At 35.9% G+C, this 16,303-nt stretch overlaps 1 protein-coding gene across 2 annotated transcripts in view; it reads left to right on the forward strand.

Annotated features, from left to right (window-relative positions):
• The window catches only part of macrod2 (mono-ADP ribosylhydrolase 2), a 532,294-nt gene that overhangs the window by 382,421 nt on the left and 133,570 nt on the right, over positions 1-16,303 (forward strand). For both annotated transcript variants that reach the window (XM_079440480.1, XM_079440481.1), the window contains one exon: positions 5,441-5,471. In XM_079440480.1, coding sequence (XP_079296606.1) covers positions 5,441-5,471 — 31 coding nt within the window. The remainder of the gene's footprint in view (positions 1-5,440; positions 5,472-16,303) is intronic.

The raw sequence follows: 16,303 nt of genomic DNA on the forward strand, positions 1-16,303 counted from the left end.
TTGTTACCTAAATGGATACACTTAAATAAAAGGGTTTAACCTTTTTAAAGTGGATATTTCCTTAATTAGAAGGATGACCTGGAGCTGTGCGTGCAAATAAAAGACTTTTGGAGGCTTTCAGAGTGTTGTATCAGTGCTTCATCTGTACCAGTTTAGTTCCATCTCTAATCAAACACATCTGAACCGGCTAATCAAGGTCTTGAGTTTCACTTGATTAAAGCAAGACATGCCGGTGTAGGGTTAAAGATAAACTAGGTAGGGTGAAAGAGCATCTAATTTATACTTTAGGGTCAGTGGGGTGATATGTTTGACTAGTCATCCTGACTAAGTTAGTGAATTCATCTGGATATTGTAATACTTTACAACAAGTCCTCATTTGTTAATTTTATTGTATATTTAACATGAAATAACAATAGACATTGCATTTTTACAGCATATATTATCACTGTTATTTACATACAATTATAGTATTTTGATTATATGTTATAGATTATAGTATTTATTAGTAGTTTGAATGACCTATTTTATATTTTAATATCAATTATATTCTAATATATATATATATAATATATTATATATATATTTAACCATCTATATACACACACACACATTTTATTTCAGCTTTATTTCAATTATCAAAAGCATTTTTTATTGAACGCAGAAACTGTATTTGGCCTGATGACAAGTTAACACAGACCCACACAGAAATGCGTTCAGTTAAGAGCTGCTCTTAAACCTAGTGGGAGTTCCAGCAAAGCAGGTGCATCTCTTATAAATAACAATAATAATCTTAATAAACAACTTGAAGAACACAAGAAGCAATGATTGATTAGAGAAGAGCGATTTGCAGTGGAATTGTTTCCCTTGTGACCAATTTCAACAAGCTACTGCAAGCAAATAAAGCACGAAACACTATAAGCAGGCAAAAGCAAGTGGGCTGTGTGTCTGATTCGGTCCTAATGAACTGACAGATCAGAAATAATAATCCAGCCACAGGACCATAAGTCATTGCAGAGGTGTAATAATGTCAGCCTTGTTAATTAAGGCAGCGCTTTGATATAAATGCACCGCTGTAATATATAGAGTATATAAACAAGTGTTGCTGGTCATGGTTGTAGTGGCGTAACTGTGCCAAACTAAATCAACTAGTGAGTTGTGGGCTTCTGCTGTTGTGTATCCTGCTGCACTGTGAAGCAGTTATCACCTCCACCAGCTAGAAATGATTAGTCAGACACACCAGCTGTGAGTTTTTGCTCACAGAACTCAATACCGAGACAGTCTCTCTGCTCTTTACTTGTAATTGCAAGGGATGTAGAAATTGTACATTCAAGAGTGTTATCATTATTGATTAGTATTGAGTATTCAATCAATATGTGGCCATGTAAAGCCAATGGATGTGCATGTTCTTAAGTCTTATTTTCTAATGAAACTTTATACTCTATTGAGCCAGTACAGAGGCTGAAAGGACAAACATGCTGGATATCATCTAATGTGTTTATCTGTTGCTAAGGGCTAAACTGCGAATTATTAGAATGTTTTTAATTGAAAATTGTTTAATTGATTTTGCTGATATGGTATGAATGATTTTGAGGACATTTGCTTCAGTGTCAATATTCCAATACAGATTATACTTGCAATATAAATTCCAGTATTTATATACACTGCAGTCCAATTTTTTTTTTTTTATTAATTCATTCACTCGTTCATTCATTCATTCATTCATTTTTTTTTTTTTTTTGTAATATATATTTTAAAATGTTAAAAAAATTGGATTGGAATGTATATAAATAATGGCATTAATATTACAAATATAATCTGTTTTGGAATTAGAACAAAAGCAATCATAAAAATAGCTCTCTTATTAGTATAGTAGCAGTAGTAGTATAATAATAATAATAATAATTCAGAATCAAAAAAGAAAAAATTGAGAAGGTATCATTACTACACAGTTAAAGCAACTTTTCCAGTGTTACTTTTGTAATGTGCTATATTTAGTTTCTGAGTGAGAGAAAAATGCAGCATCAGACTTGATTTTATCCATCTATTTTGATTTTATTAGGATAATTAAGAATTAAGACCAGGAATGGATTTAGAAAGTAAATGGGGTCAGTTTTGCTTTCATGTTGACTTCACATGAAGTAGCCCTGCTATCATCAGAATGACATTCCAGCATGTTGGACAGTTCTCTCATGCCGTTGTGTATATGTTTTTCGAGCATGTCTTTATTGAACCCCGCAGAGACTCAGACGAGTCTGCTTACATTGTGTTGAGCTGAGCAGCGCTCTAAAAATGGCCCTTCCCCGCTGCTCATCATGGGGAATTTGAGCCCAAGCGAGATGTACACCTGGAAAGGTCAAAGCTTTAGTGAAAGACTCAGCTGAAATATTGATCTTGACAAGCGGTGCTTTGACACAACCCTGTAAAATAATAAACAGCCAAACAAAGGATAAACTCACTGGGATAAACCAGAAAGAAAGTACCAAATCTCCAGGGGAAATCTGCAAGTACAGTCTGGTGTCAGGTGAAGCGCGTATGCTCTATAATGCTGCATCATCTGCCGTACGGCCGTAATGTTTTTATTGTAGCAGTAAGTTATGGTTTATAATCAGAGGTACACAGCTCAGCAGGAGCCTCATCTGTTCCTCATTGAAAAGCTCAACTGCCTTTGATTTGTACAGCTGTCACCTGAAGTTATATCGCCGTTGTTTCGTGTTGTTGTTTTTCCTCTAATGTTCTGTTAGCGAAGCATTATTGCAATTACAGTCTGCTTTGTGCTAAAGCTCTCGCCGCAGCACAAAAGCTCATTTGATATGGAAAATACCTACTTTTAGCACTTCAAACTTTTTTAAAACAAAGTCTTATTAGCAGCCTTTAGAGTGTCATTAAACAGTGTCTCACCCGGTCAGAGACGCGTCAACGAACGCTGCTCGCACCGGCATTCACACCGCTTTATTGTCGAGCAGTTATTCCTGTTCTAATCTAGATCCAAACAAACGGAAATGATAGCGGAATTTGCATTTGTCATAATACTGCATTAACGCAGTGGTCACACTTTGTTTTTTTGTGATAAATGCTATGCTAAAGCACAGATTCAGCTGGTTTGTGGAGACAAATGAGAACCTTGAATAAATATCTCCTCTTTACTGTTTATTAATATACTAAAAATGATGAATGTGGAACAGGGTGCGTGGAACGCGGTCGTATGGAAAAATGATGGTTGTTGCAGCTCTAAACCTGCTCTTGAGTAATACATCTGGTGCAAAGTGCCGCAGAGCCAGACCTATTACAGTATGGTAAGTTTTTAATCTTTTAAAAAATATGGCCATAAATATCGGAGTTGCTCTGTTTCTCCCTCAGTCGCGCTGGTCTTTTTTGTTGCACGGTAGAAAAACTCTCACGCACCTGTTCACAAAATAATATATCATTTATCAGTGCATACTGAGACACAAACAGCCCTAAATAAACATCACTTTATTCACATTTTTATTATTTTTTTAAGACATTTTTGCACTTGGGACAATTTATTGTCATTATAGTCAATATTTTAGAGCAACAAATGAGATATCACGTAACATCTTGGGGCCAAAAATATAAATGAGAGATGAAGCGTCTCTCATTACTAAATTTCCAGATTTCATATTCTAGAGCTGACCCTAAATCATTGGCTCTCATCTCATCGTGTTCTTGATCAGTGAGTATTTCTCAAAAAGAAAGTTTTCATGAACTTTTAATTTGATTTGACAACTTTTTGGTCCATGACTCAAATTCTAGGTTCCAAAATTGTGTTCTTTAGATTCGCATTCATAGCTAAAGACATTTAATTTGCTGTATTATACAACTTTGCATTGGATCAATATTTAGTCTTACAATGGATAGTTTATCAAAAAAATTTAAATGGTTAATTATTTCTTTTTATTTCTTTTATTTTTTTTAAGAACAATGGAGTCCATGCAAGACATTCTTGATACTTACCTGAAAAAATGCAATACCAAGTCTTATATGGACTCCATTGTTTTTTTTATGTCTTATTTTGTGTTCTGTATAAGAAAATAAAAATCATGTAGATTTAAAACGAATAAATATTGGGTTACATGGGTCCATGTAATACAAACTTATCCCTGCTTGGTTCAGTACGTCTAGTTCATCTTTGTGTCTGTGTCACATTGTAACATACATTTCACATGAATATGTAGAACTAACCTACAGTCCAAAATAAATATAACGTTTAAGAAAGTTTTTTTTTTTTTTAGTGTTTCCTGTTGAGTCTTGACACGTTGACGTTTTTGAATCTTTCATTGACTCATCCATGTGCCAAATTCACAACTGAAATGAGGCAAAAATCCACTTTGAGATTGCCATGTACACCTGCACTGGCAACATTTTCCACAATGTGTTGTTCTGACTCCTAGTGTATTCAGTTTATAATTTTTCTCAGAGATTATCACAGTTCAGATCTCCATCATAACAGATTCAAACAGATTCCACGCGGCTCCAATGCCCCATTTACCCTTCAGAATTGTCCAGGATATTGTAAAGGCCATAAGTGGATCAGTTATCATTTCCAGGAGTATTGAATTATTGTGCACAATTTTTGGATGTATTCTACAGACTGATGTACATTTCCCAGAGGCCATCTCTTCTCCACCTACTATATGTGTCCTGACATACTGAAATATGACTGTCCCTTAATTAACTGTCAGATTAATTAGATCAACACCAGACGACAGGCAAAATGTTGCTTTTGATGTCTCTCGCTAGGGGAAGTAAATCGAAAAGGATCTTTCTCACTGGGTGCGTGTCAAAAGCAGGTGGCGAAGCCTACAGGTGGCGATGTCACTGTTATTGTATATGGCAATGTGTGTTATATCAAACTGATTCATGTGGATGTTATATCTGCATGTCACGATGCATCCAAAGCACTGCTCCAAATGTAAGCGCTCTGTCTACCCCAACAGGAAGAATCGTTCATTTCATCCTTTTCTTTGAAGCCGAAGTGTTTCGGTATAGCCTAGAGATCCACAAAAACAAACATGTCTGCTCAGTAAAAAGCAACGCCCCGTGTCTTTAGACTTTTTAATATATATTTGATGTTTGGTGTAAGCTTGTATTAGCAGTTATTCCCACTGGCTATTAATGAAACATTTGACATTATTAACTAAACGTCAAATTTCAGTTCACGCAGTAGAATTTCATAGGGTTGGCTTTAATGAAATTCATGCATGTTATTAAAATGCAAGCTTAGCAGGAATTGGAAAGAGACAACAACTTAAGGCTGAAAACTGTAAGGTTGGGTTCATTTCATTGCCTGCTTCCCTGAACTCTGTACATTCAATTACTAACTGGTTTTCTCCTTCCTGATTAGGATTGGGTCAGAATTGATGTGATTTTATATGAATGTAATTTCAGAGTTGGCTTACTTTTTGCTTTTTTTCTATTACAGGCCTTTCCATGCATATCGACAGGAATTTATGGTAAGGAAAATGTCTATTCATCCTCTAAACCTTTTTAAGTGTATGTATCTGAGTGATGCTGAGCGTGTACATGAAGAAGCATGTGTGCCGTTTAGATAGCAACTTACATGTATGCTGGTAATGTGAGCATACAGTATAATGTAGGTATGAAAAGCTGATGATGAGCAAATTATCTCTACAGTCTTTTCATGTCTTTAAATTCTCCTATCATCTGATTCGCCCTTTCATTTTCAAAATTGCCTCTTGTTGTTGTTGTTTTTTTGTTTGTTTGTGGGGGTTTTTTTTTAAGAAAGAATGTATGTTGAAGGCTTCATATATGAATAATGTGCCTGGTATGTGTGTGTACGGCAGCTTTTTTCCCTCAAAAATGCAGTAAAACAGTTATTATGTGACACAATTTATTAATATTTAATTTTATTAAATATTATTTTGTATAATAATCAATTATTTAATAAATATAATTTATTAATATAGAATATAATTATTTAATAAATATAATTTATTAATATAGAATATAATTATTTATTAAATATAATTTATTCTTGTGATGGGAAAGCTGACTTCATAGCAGCCATTTTTTAGTCTTCAATGTGATTTATTCAGTGATTTATGATCCTTCATAAATCATTCTGATATGCAAATTTTTATATATATATATATATATATATATATATATATATATATATATGTGTGTGTGTGTGTGTGTGTGTGTGTGTGTATATATGTGTATATATATATATATATATATATATATATATATGTATATGTATATGTATATGTATATGTATATATATATATATGTATATGTATATATATGTATGTATAAAATTTTATATAATAAAATATTTTACATTTTATTTTATTTATTTATTTGGAACCCATGATACTTTTTTTCAGAATTCCTTTATGTATTGATACTTCAAAAGAACAGCATTTGCGTGAAATGTTTTTTGTAACTTTATAAATGTCTTTACTGTCACTTTCGATCAATTTAATCTCTGCTGAATAAAAGTATGCAATTTAAAGACAAAAACACTTGAACAATAGTGTATAATGTACGTGTGTGTGTGTGAGATTCTGCCACAAGAAAGTGCCTTTGAGATCTCAGCACTTCAGAAAGAATGCAATTATGTTTGATTCAATAAATAATCTTCAACCTGCCTCTCCAGCACTGCGTAATTGTTCAGATCATCACATAGAGAGAAAGCATTTACTCTGAAAGTAAGACGAGCGCTCGAATATCATGATCAAAGAACTAATAACCTAGAATACTTCCCCAACCTGACGTTTTCTTGTTTCTTTTGGCCAAAAAGACAGTGAACGCTCATTTAGGAGGGAAATTAACTTCATATCGTGGCAGTCATGAACGTTTGCTTGTAAAACATTCTCAAATAAGCTGAAGGAACATTTGCTCTCTTCTTCAATGTGAATAAGCTAGCCAAGCGAGACAAACACGATCCATGTGGCCACGTCACCAGATTAACCAGCTCCAACATGTAGAACTGTCACTCACAGCCAACCGGAGCTGACACCCCATCTCTCTTTTTCGCTGCATCATGGGAGCTGAGGTCCAGGCTGACAGATGATCAGGGTACAGAGGGTAAGGCGTAAAGGGGCTGTTCTGTGGGGTTGGAAACGTGGACAGCAGGCAGGTAGAAAAATGAGGCCTCACTCCCAGCTGACAGTCCAATCCCTCAGCCCACACCATTAGCACAGGTAGAGCTTTCACACACATGGCGTATTGGAGGAGATGCCACCCATAAACAAACTGGTGCCTGCCGCCAGCAGAGGGGTTGGATGGTATGATAGAGGTTATTAAGTCCCACGCTCATAGCCTATCAATCAATGCCACGAGAGACGGGTTAAAACTGGTTATTTCTTTTTCAGTGAGGATGGGAAGGACTGGCAAATCTATCAGTGTCTTACATAGTGCGGACACAGGCAAAGCACAGAGGTGGACAAAGGTTGCATCATCCTTTACTCTGTCTGGATCTTTCATTCACTTTTTTCTTATTTTTTTCCTGGATATGCAATTGGTTCATTAAAAGCAACAGTTTTTAGTTTTACAGCTCTGTTTTGAAATCTGAAATAGAAATCTTAGACCCGTCAGTTGCGATAGCCTCGTGGGCAGCGTGCCGACATGTAGTACTGTTGCGTTTCGGGCGTCCAGAGTTTGAGTCCCGTCTTGTGGACCTTTCCTGATCCCGCCACCCTCTCTCTTCCAATCCACTTCCTGTCCACTTAATGTCCTGTCGAAATAAAGGCATAAAATGCCAAAAAATATATCTTAAAATAAATAGCATCCCTATTAAGGGTTAAAGTGCCCCTATCATGGATTTTTGAAAATGACCTTTCATACAGTGTAACACAGCTCTAAGTGAATGAAAACATCCTGCAAAATTTATTGTCTCTCAAAAGAAAGAGTCGACTCTGAATCAAACGAACGTTTTTAAAACGAATCCCAAGCCGTTTCATGTTAACGTCAACATGAAACATTAGCATATTGCCCGCTCACTTGTTGGTCTTTTCGTGTTGGTCTGAATGAAAATGCAAATTCATTCTTTGCCACTAGATGCCAAAATAGCGGTTTCCCTGTAAGGCTGTATACAAAGCAGCACTGCGCTCACAAACGCTGCTTTATCAGGCATTACAGGCTAAATTAAATGAAAACGAGACCAATTGGACCAATCACCGCAGATTTGCGTCACGCAAAGGAGGGGTTTGGAAAAATTCATCGTTAAATTAATCGGTTGGGAGTCGTTGAGCAAATAAGGTAAAAATAAATGCATATTATAAGACATTGAAAGTGTTTTTTGACCTTGCATGCATGTCAGCCTGTTGTTGGGGACTCCCAAAACCAAAATATGAACCTTTCATTACCCATAATTGGGGCACTTTAAAATCTGAAAAAGCTACAACTTTATTTTAGTAAGTTTGACTTTATTCTCAAAATATGAATGTTTTAATCTTATGTTGCAGTTTTATTGTAAAAAAAAAAAGGAGCATTAAGATTATTCTCAAAACCTTTTAATATTTATTTTCGAAATGTGAAGTTTTAGGATGGCACAAAAATTGCATTGTACATAAAGAAATATGTTATTTTATATTTTGTTCATATTATTGATTTATTTGTAAATGCAAACATTTTTAAGTGTAATTTTTAAATTATTTCTTATATAATTTTTTTTTTTTTATTAATTTAAAAAAAAAAAGCCTGGTAATGCTGAGGAATGATAATAATAATAATAATAATAATTTTTCTTAAATATATACATGTATGCATACATACAGTTGGGCAAAAAAGTATTTAGCCACCAATTGTGCAAGTTCTCCCACTTAAAAAGATGAGAGAGGCCTGTAATTTTCATCATAGGTACACTTCAACTATGAGAGACAGAATGGGGGGAAAGAATCCAGGAAATCACATTGTAGGATTTTTAATGAATTAATTGGTAAATTCCTCGGTAAAATAAGTATTTGGTCACCTACAAACAAGCAAGATTTCTGGCTCTCACAGACCTGTAACTTCTTCTTTAAGAGGCTCCTCTGTCCTCCACTCGTTACCTGTATTAATGGCACCTGTTTGAACTCGTTATCAGTATAAAAGACACCTGTCCACAACCTCAAACAGTCACACTCCAAATTCCACTATGGCCAAGACCAAAGAGCTGTCGAAGGACACCAGAAACAAAATTGTAGACCTGCACCAGTCTGAGAAGACTGAATCTGCAATAGGCAAGCAGCTTGGTGTGAAGAAATAAACTGTGGGAGCAATTATTAGAAAATGGAAGACATACAAGACCACTCCACGCAAGATCTCACCCCGTGGGGTCAAAATGACAACAAGAACGGTGAGCAAAAATCCCAGAACCACACGGGGGGACCTAGTGAATGACCTGCAGAGAGCTGGGACCAGAGTAACAAAGGCGGCGTAGTAACACACTACGCCGTAGTAACACACTACGCCGCCAGGGACTCAAAATCCTGCAGTGCCAGACGTGTCCCCCTGCTTAAGCCAGTACATGTCCGGCCCGTCTGAAGTTTGCTAGAGAGCATTTGGATGATCCAGAAGAGGATTTGGAGAATATCATATGGTCAGATGAAACCAAAATAGAACTTTTTGGTAAAAACGCAACTCGTCGTGTTTGGAGGAGAAAGAATGCTGAGTTGCATCCAAAGAACACCATACCTACTGTGAAGCATGGGGGTGGAAACATCATGATTTGGGGCTGTTTTTCTGCAAAGGGACCAGGACGACTGATCCGTGTAAAGGAAAGAATGAATGGGGCCATGTATCGTGAGATTTTGAGTGAAAACCTCCTTCCATCAGCAAGGGCATTGAAGATGAAACGTGGCTGGGTCTTTCAGCATGACAATGATCCCAAACACACCGCCCAGGCAACGAAGAACGGCTTCGTAAGAAGCATTTCAAGGTCCTGGAGAGGCCTAGCCAGTCTCCAGATCTCAACCCCATAGAAAATCTTGAGGGAGTTGAAAGTCCGTGTTGCCCAGCGACAGCCCCAAAACATCACTGCTCTAGAGGAGATCTGCATGGAGGAATGGGCCAAAATACCAGCAACTGTGTGTGAAAACCTTGTGAAGACTTACAGAAAACGTTTGACCTCTGTCATTGCCAACAAAGGGTATATATCACAGTATTGAGATGAACTTTTGTTATTGACCAAATACTTATTTTCCACCACAATTTGCAAATAAATTCTTTAAAAATCCTACAATGTGATTTCCTGGATTCTTTCCCCCCATAGTCTCTCATAGTTGAAGTGTACCTATGAGGAAAATTACAGGCCTCTCTCATCTTTTTAAGTGGGAGAACTTGCACAATTGGTGGCTGACTAAATACTTTTTTTGCCCAACTGTATAAATACACACACATACTGTACAGTATATTATGTAAACAAACTTTTATTTTGGATTCAATTAATCACAATTAATCGATTTGACAGCACTTAATAATAATAATAATAATAATAACTATTAATATTGTCTCCAGCCTCACAGAAATCATACATTTTTTATTTATTAGATACAGTGTTAACATCTTCCATTGATACTAATATTTACCCAACAACCTACACATGAAATAGACAAAAGTGAAAAGTTTCAAAAGCATCATAACTTTATACAGAAGAAAAATACTTGATATCTGGGGAGGAAAAAATCATTTTTTTCTTCAAAATCAGTTGTTCTCAGACAGAGAACTATACCGAGCATGTGTCTTTGCTCTTACCTGGTTTGAGATCGAAGATATTTAGTGTTACAGTAGGCCTCAGCCTTCCCTGCAGTTATTCTGATTCTGACAACTTAAAGATGCTGTTCACAACTTCTGTGTGTAAGATTCATATCAGTGAAACTCAAGTCCAATAGCCTTGAACCCCACAGGTTAATTCTTCCATTATTATTTTAGCCTGCAGAAAGAGAGACGAGTCAAAAAGGAGAAAACTGCAATTAGATTTGAACCATCCGGGCATCTGAACAGCCTCCTTCTTAAAGCGCTGTCACAATCTGTCATGATATATCCAGCCCCGCCTTTAGATAAGCAACAAAGAGAAAATGAATTAGACGCCGGTTGATCTTTCACCGAAGCCTAGAGGAGAAAACCTCGCTCTGTGCCCGTGAGGTTTAACCGCTTGACGACTTTGTCAAGGAAAAGACAGGAGCTGTCTGACATCAAAACGTGTCACTCATTAGATTACTGTCATCACCATTTGGAGAGAGCTCTTTATTGCTTCATAATCCAGCTCAATGGGGTATATTGACTTGAAACATTCATCACCATATCAAGGTCTGGTCATTTAAGGTTTGTGTACACATGGTTATAAGGAATGATTTATTATTTATTTTCCCTCAGAAATCCACTGCAAAGACCATCCCAAGGCCTTGTCGAGAAAAATAAGAGGCAGTTTAATTCAGCCATACTATATTACAAAAAAATCCTCTATGAACATATAATAGTAAGAAGTCTATGGATATTTGACCTCAGACATCATTTGTGATACATACAGTTCAAAAGTAATATTTTTCATGTTTTTTAAAGACATTTTTATGCTCATCTAGGCTACATTTATTTGATCAAAAACAGCCAAAACTGTAATATTATGAAATATTATTACAGTTTAAAAAACTATTTAATGTACGTTAAAATAGAATTTATTCCTATGGTGGCAAAGCTGAATTTTCAGTGTTACATGATCCTTCAAAAATCATTCTAATATGCTGATTTGTTTTATCAAATAAAAAAAACCGTTGTGAAACGGTTGTGCCACTTAATTTTTATGTTTGTTTTTATTTGTTTGTTTAGGATTTCTTTGATGAATAAAAACTTAAAAAGAACAGTATTTATTCAAAATAGAATCTTTTTTCTGTATTTTTTTAAAAAAGCATTAAAACTCTTACTGTTTTGTAAACTATATATAGAAAGAGAATGACAGGCATGCAGACAGTTAGACATACAAGTGCACACATAGATAAAATATTAAATATGTCAAATAAATATACATTTTCTTTGTCATTTATCTGACTATCATTCTAAAGGCTATAAACCTTTCCTACTTGACTTTTTAAACAGTTTTAAACTTAGAATTTTTTTCCTATACTCTATTAAAAAACTTGTAAACAACATTTAAATAAAACAAAGATTATTGTGGCACGGTTTGCATGAAAATAATATTTGAGTTTTTCTTATTCAGAATTTCACATTTAATTCAGTGTTACTTGCCATTTCTTTTTAATTGTGAAATTTACTAGCAATTTCTGAGTGAAAATTGTTTTGACACTTTTTTTTCTGTGTACCTCACTTCAAATTCACTTCAAATTCTGAAAAGAACTCAAATTTAAAAGCCATTTTCTGTTCATTTCTAAATAGTACACAACCCTGCTTGACAAATATTTACCCTTAGTTGAACAAGCGGTGTGTTGACACTGAATTTTTTTTTAGCCTGCGACTCTGGTAGTGTGAGATAGGTAGCTGTAATCCAGACAATGCATCCGAATGGCTGTTAGGGATCAGCCAGGGTCAGCCGACTAAGTGTCTTCACTCGGTGATTCCCCTGTCCATCTCTGTAGTGGATTAGGGCCGAACCCCTTATCTCTTTACCTTGATATGGTACAGGGTTCCCTCTCAGGGTAGCGCTGTATTTAAAGCCAGAGGTTTATGCTGGGGAGTGGAAGTGTGAACATAGGCTTAGGGAGGGAATCTTTTATGATCACATACTGATGTGGGGTTATCTCAGCACAAGCAGGGGAAAAGGAAACCTTAGCGTTGCATTTAGGGAAACGGATGAATGTTTAGTGTTTTACAATTTCATGGTTTTATCATTGTCAAAATTGACACTGCTCTGGGAGGTTTTGAGGGTTGAGGACATATTTTAGAGATCACAGTTGTTTTAGAGGAATCTAAATCTACAGCCCTACGGCAACTAGATTTTATATTTTAGCTGAGCTGTGAACTCGCAGTCTGAATTGAAAGTGACACGAGAGAAAGATTGGGTGCAGTAAGATGGTAAACAGGCAAGGAATTTCAATTGCATGTGACAACTGTAAACAGAGTGTGACATTGTTCAGCTAGTGATGTCTGATTCGTAAACAAGTTGAGTTTGAGTTCTTTTTCATGAATTGGTCAAAGTGTTTCATGAATCAGTTTGAATGAACTCACTAGTTATCGGTCTGAATCGTAGAGATACTGTATGCTGAGTGAATCGGACATCCAGACAGCTCAGAGTTTATTACTGAGTTAGCAATTGACTCCCACACTGAACATCAGATTAATAGTGAACAGTTCTGATGCTAAATTCTGATTTGAGTTGATAAGCTGAAGCACTTTCATTATTAATGTAAAGTTACAGTGTGGTTTGGGAACCATAAATAGTTACTACAGTACTATTCTTGTTTGTATATACTGTCATTTGTGTGTTTGTTTGATTTAATTTTTATGGTTATTGATACTAGGGTGAATCTAATAAAGACGTTTCCAGGTTATATTTGCCTCAAAAATCAAAAGAGAAAAAAGACATACAGTGCCCTCCAAAAGTATTGGAACAGTAAAGATAAAATTGCTCTGTTGGCTGTGGAGTCAAGACATTTACAAATATGATTAAAAGATGAATATGAGACAAAATTACAGAATGTCACATTTTATTATTGGGTGATTCAACACATACATGTTTTACCAGCTAAGAAGTTCAGCACTTTTAGAGTTTCATCCTTCTATCTGATATGAGCATAAGTATTGGAACAGTTGCCTCACAGCTCTTTCTAAGTGATCAGCTGTGTCCTGTTGCATTAATTCTTCAGATATTAAAAGCAGGGAATGTGTCTTATCAGTTATATCCATTACATCTGTATTCTGAATCTTGCATTCGATAATGACACGCACAAACCAGATTGAAGATAAGGGAGCTGACTAAGCAAGCAATTTAGATGCTAAATAAAAGAGGAAGTCAATTAGAGCTATAGCAAAAACAAAGGGCATGGAGAAATCAAGAGTTTGGACACCACCAGCAACCAACAACGACCTGATCGGCTGAGAAAACAACAGTAGTTGATGACAGACAAATCATAAAAGCTGTGAAAATGAACCCTAAAAGAGGTGTCTGTAAAATCACCAACAACTTCCAGAAAGCTGGGGTGATGCTCTGACAATCTACTGTCCTCAGGAGACTTTGACACAGAATTACAGATGCTACACAGCAAGATGCAAACCTCTGACCAGCACCAAAAATAGAAAGGTGAGATTAGAATTAGCAAAAAAGCACAAAGGTGAGCCAGAAGTGTTTTGGAACTGTGTTTATGGACCGATGAGAGAAAGATAACCCTTTATCTAAGTGATGGGAAAGCAAAAACGTGGAGAATAAAAGGGAACTGCAAATGATTCCAAGCATACAGCCTCATCTGTAAAGCATGGTGGAGGTGGTGTCATGGCATGGGCATGTATGGCTGTCTCTGGAACAGGCCCTCTCATCTTTATTGATGACTTAATGTATGATGACAGTAGCAGTGTGAATTTGGAAGGGTACAAAACCATCTTGCCTACCAATATTCAAGAAAATGCCACCAGATTCATTGGGAAGTGCTTCATATTGCATCAGGACAATGACCAAAAACACCCTGCCAGTTCAGTCAAGGAGTTTATAAGGGCAAAGAAATGGAAAGTCTTAGATTGCCCAAGTCAATCTCCAGATTTAAATTCGATTGAACATGAATTTCACCAGCTGAAGAGGAAAGACAGAAATTCCCCAAAACAAGCAACAATTGGAATTGGCTGCATTAAAGGCTGGGAAAAGTATATCAAAGGATGAGACCAAGAGTCTGGTGATGTCTATGGGTCACAGACTCACTGCTGTGATTGTGTGCAAGGGATCTGCAACTAAATAACAGATTTTAATCTTTTATATCTGCCTTATGTTCAACTGTCCCAATACTTATGCTCACATCAATGAGTGGGATGAACTCTAAAAGTGCTGTTCTTTTTATTTGGTAAAACATGAATGTGTTGAAACGGCTAATAATAAAATGTGACATTCTGTAGTTTTGTCTCATATGCACAACAGAGCAATTTTGTCTTTACTGTTCCAATAACTATGGAGGACACTGTATGTAGTAATAGTTTGCATAAAGAAAATACTTGTCAGGACTCTATTTATTTATTTTCTGTTTGTTTGTCATTTTTGCCTTTATTTTCTTTATTTTTCACGTTATTTGCAGGTTAATACATTTTACCCAATGCTCATTACTTTCTCATTATTCTAATACAACTCTCATTCTCATTCTATTAAAAAAGATTAATATATAATTATATATATTATGAACAAATGGTACAATAATGTGGATAATCATTCAAATAACTTACTGGTTCTGAAAATGTCATAACACAAAATAATAATAATGATAATATTAACTGATTTTTTTCTGTAAATGTTTGCAGTTAAATATACACTTTTGCATGAAAAAAAAAATTAAGTAGTATTAATTACTTCGTAGCCTGTTGTTAGGCCCAGATGTAGTGAGAGGGTTGATTTCACATGGTAAAACAACCGAATGACCATAGGAACTGCTCTGCTGTGTGACATGGTTTAGTGAAAAGTAAATGGTAGGTGATAATTTTAGCATGTGGGACAAAAATGTCACTACCAATATGTATGGCCTTTCAAGGTCACACACTGACAGGCCTGATTTGGCCATCTATATGTGTCTCTCTATCCATTTTGGATGTGGGTCACATCTCCTTAAGTCCCCCCCCCCCCTACACATCAGCATTATTCTTTAAAATCTGCTGCTAGTCTTCTGCAGTTCTGTATATTTCTGTGAACATTCACTAAAACAACACGTGTCTGTCTGAACCTTCATCCGCTAGCTGACACGTTCAGCTTCTTACATTTTTACATTCTTACGAGTCCTGTGCCCACGGGTCTGATTGGACACATGTCATAATGATTTGGTTGGACTTCACCTCCATCACCTTATCACCCATCAGGCAAATCATGACCATTTCAAGTTCTGCAGTCCTTCCAGGTCCTGCGGTTCTGGCTCAGCTGTTTTTGGATTATTGTTTGGTGCACGTAAATTATTTGGTAGCGTCTACCAGTGTCCATTCATACACAGTTCATATAAATATGACTTGACTTGGGAAAACAGCTTGCTGTTCTGTATGTGTTGGTAGATGCATTCTTACCTATAAAGTTAATAATTTAAGATGGGCTCAGATCAAGTTTTCATTCTGTAACCATTTCATTACTCTAGAGAAGTTAATTAGTTGATTATAGCTTTTATAGAGAAATATCAGATCTTCTTTTAATGAAGCAAGTAAAATCCTCATT

The sequence above is a fragment of the Barbus barbus genome (genome assembly GCF_936440315.1).
Source record: "Barbus barbus genome assembly, chromosome: 18".
Taxonomy (NCBI): domain Eukaryota; kingdom Metazoa; phylum Chordata; class Actinopteri; order Cypriniformes; family Cyprinidae; genus Barbus; species Barbus barbus.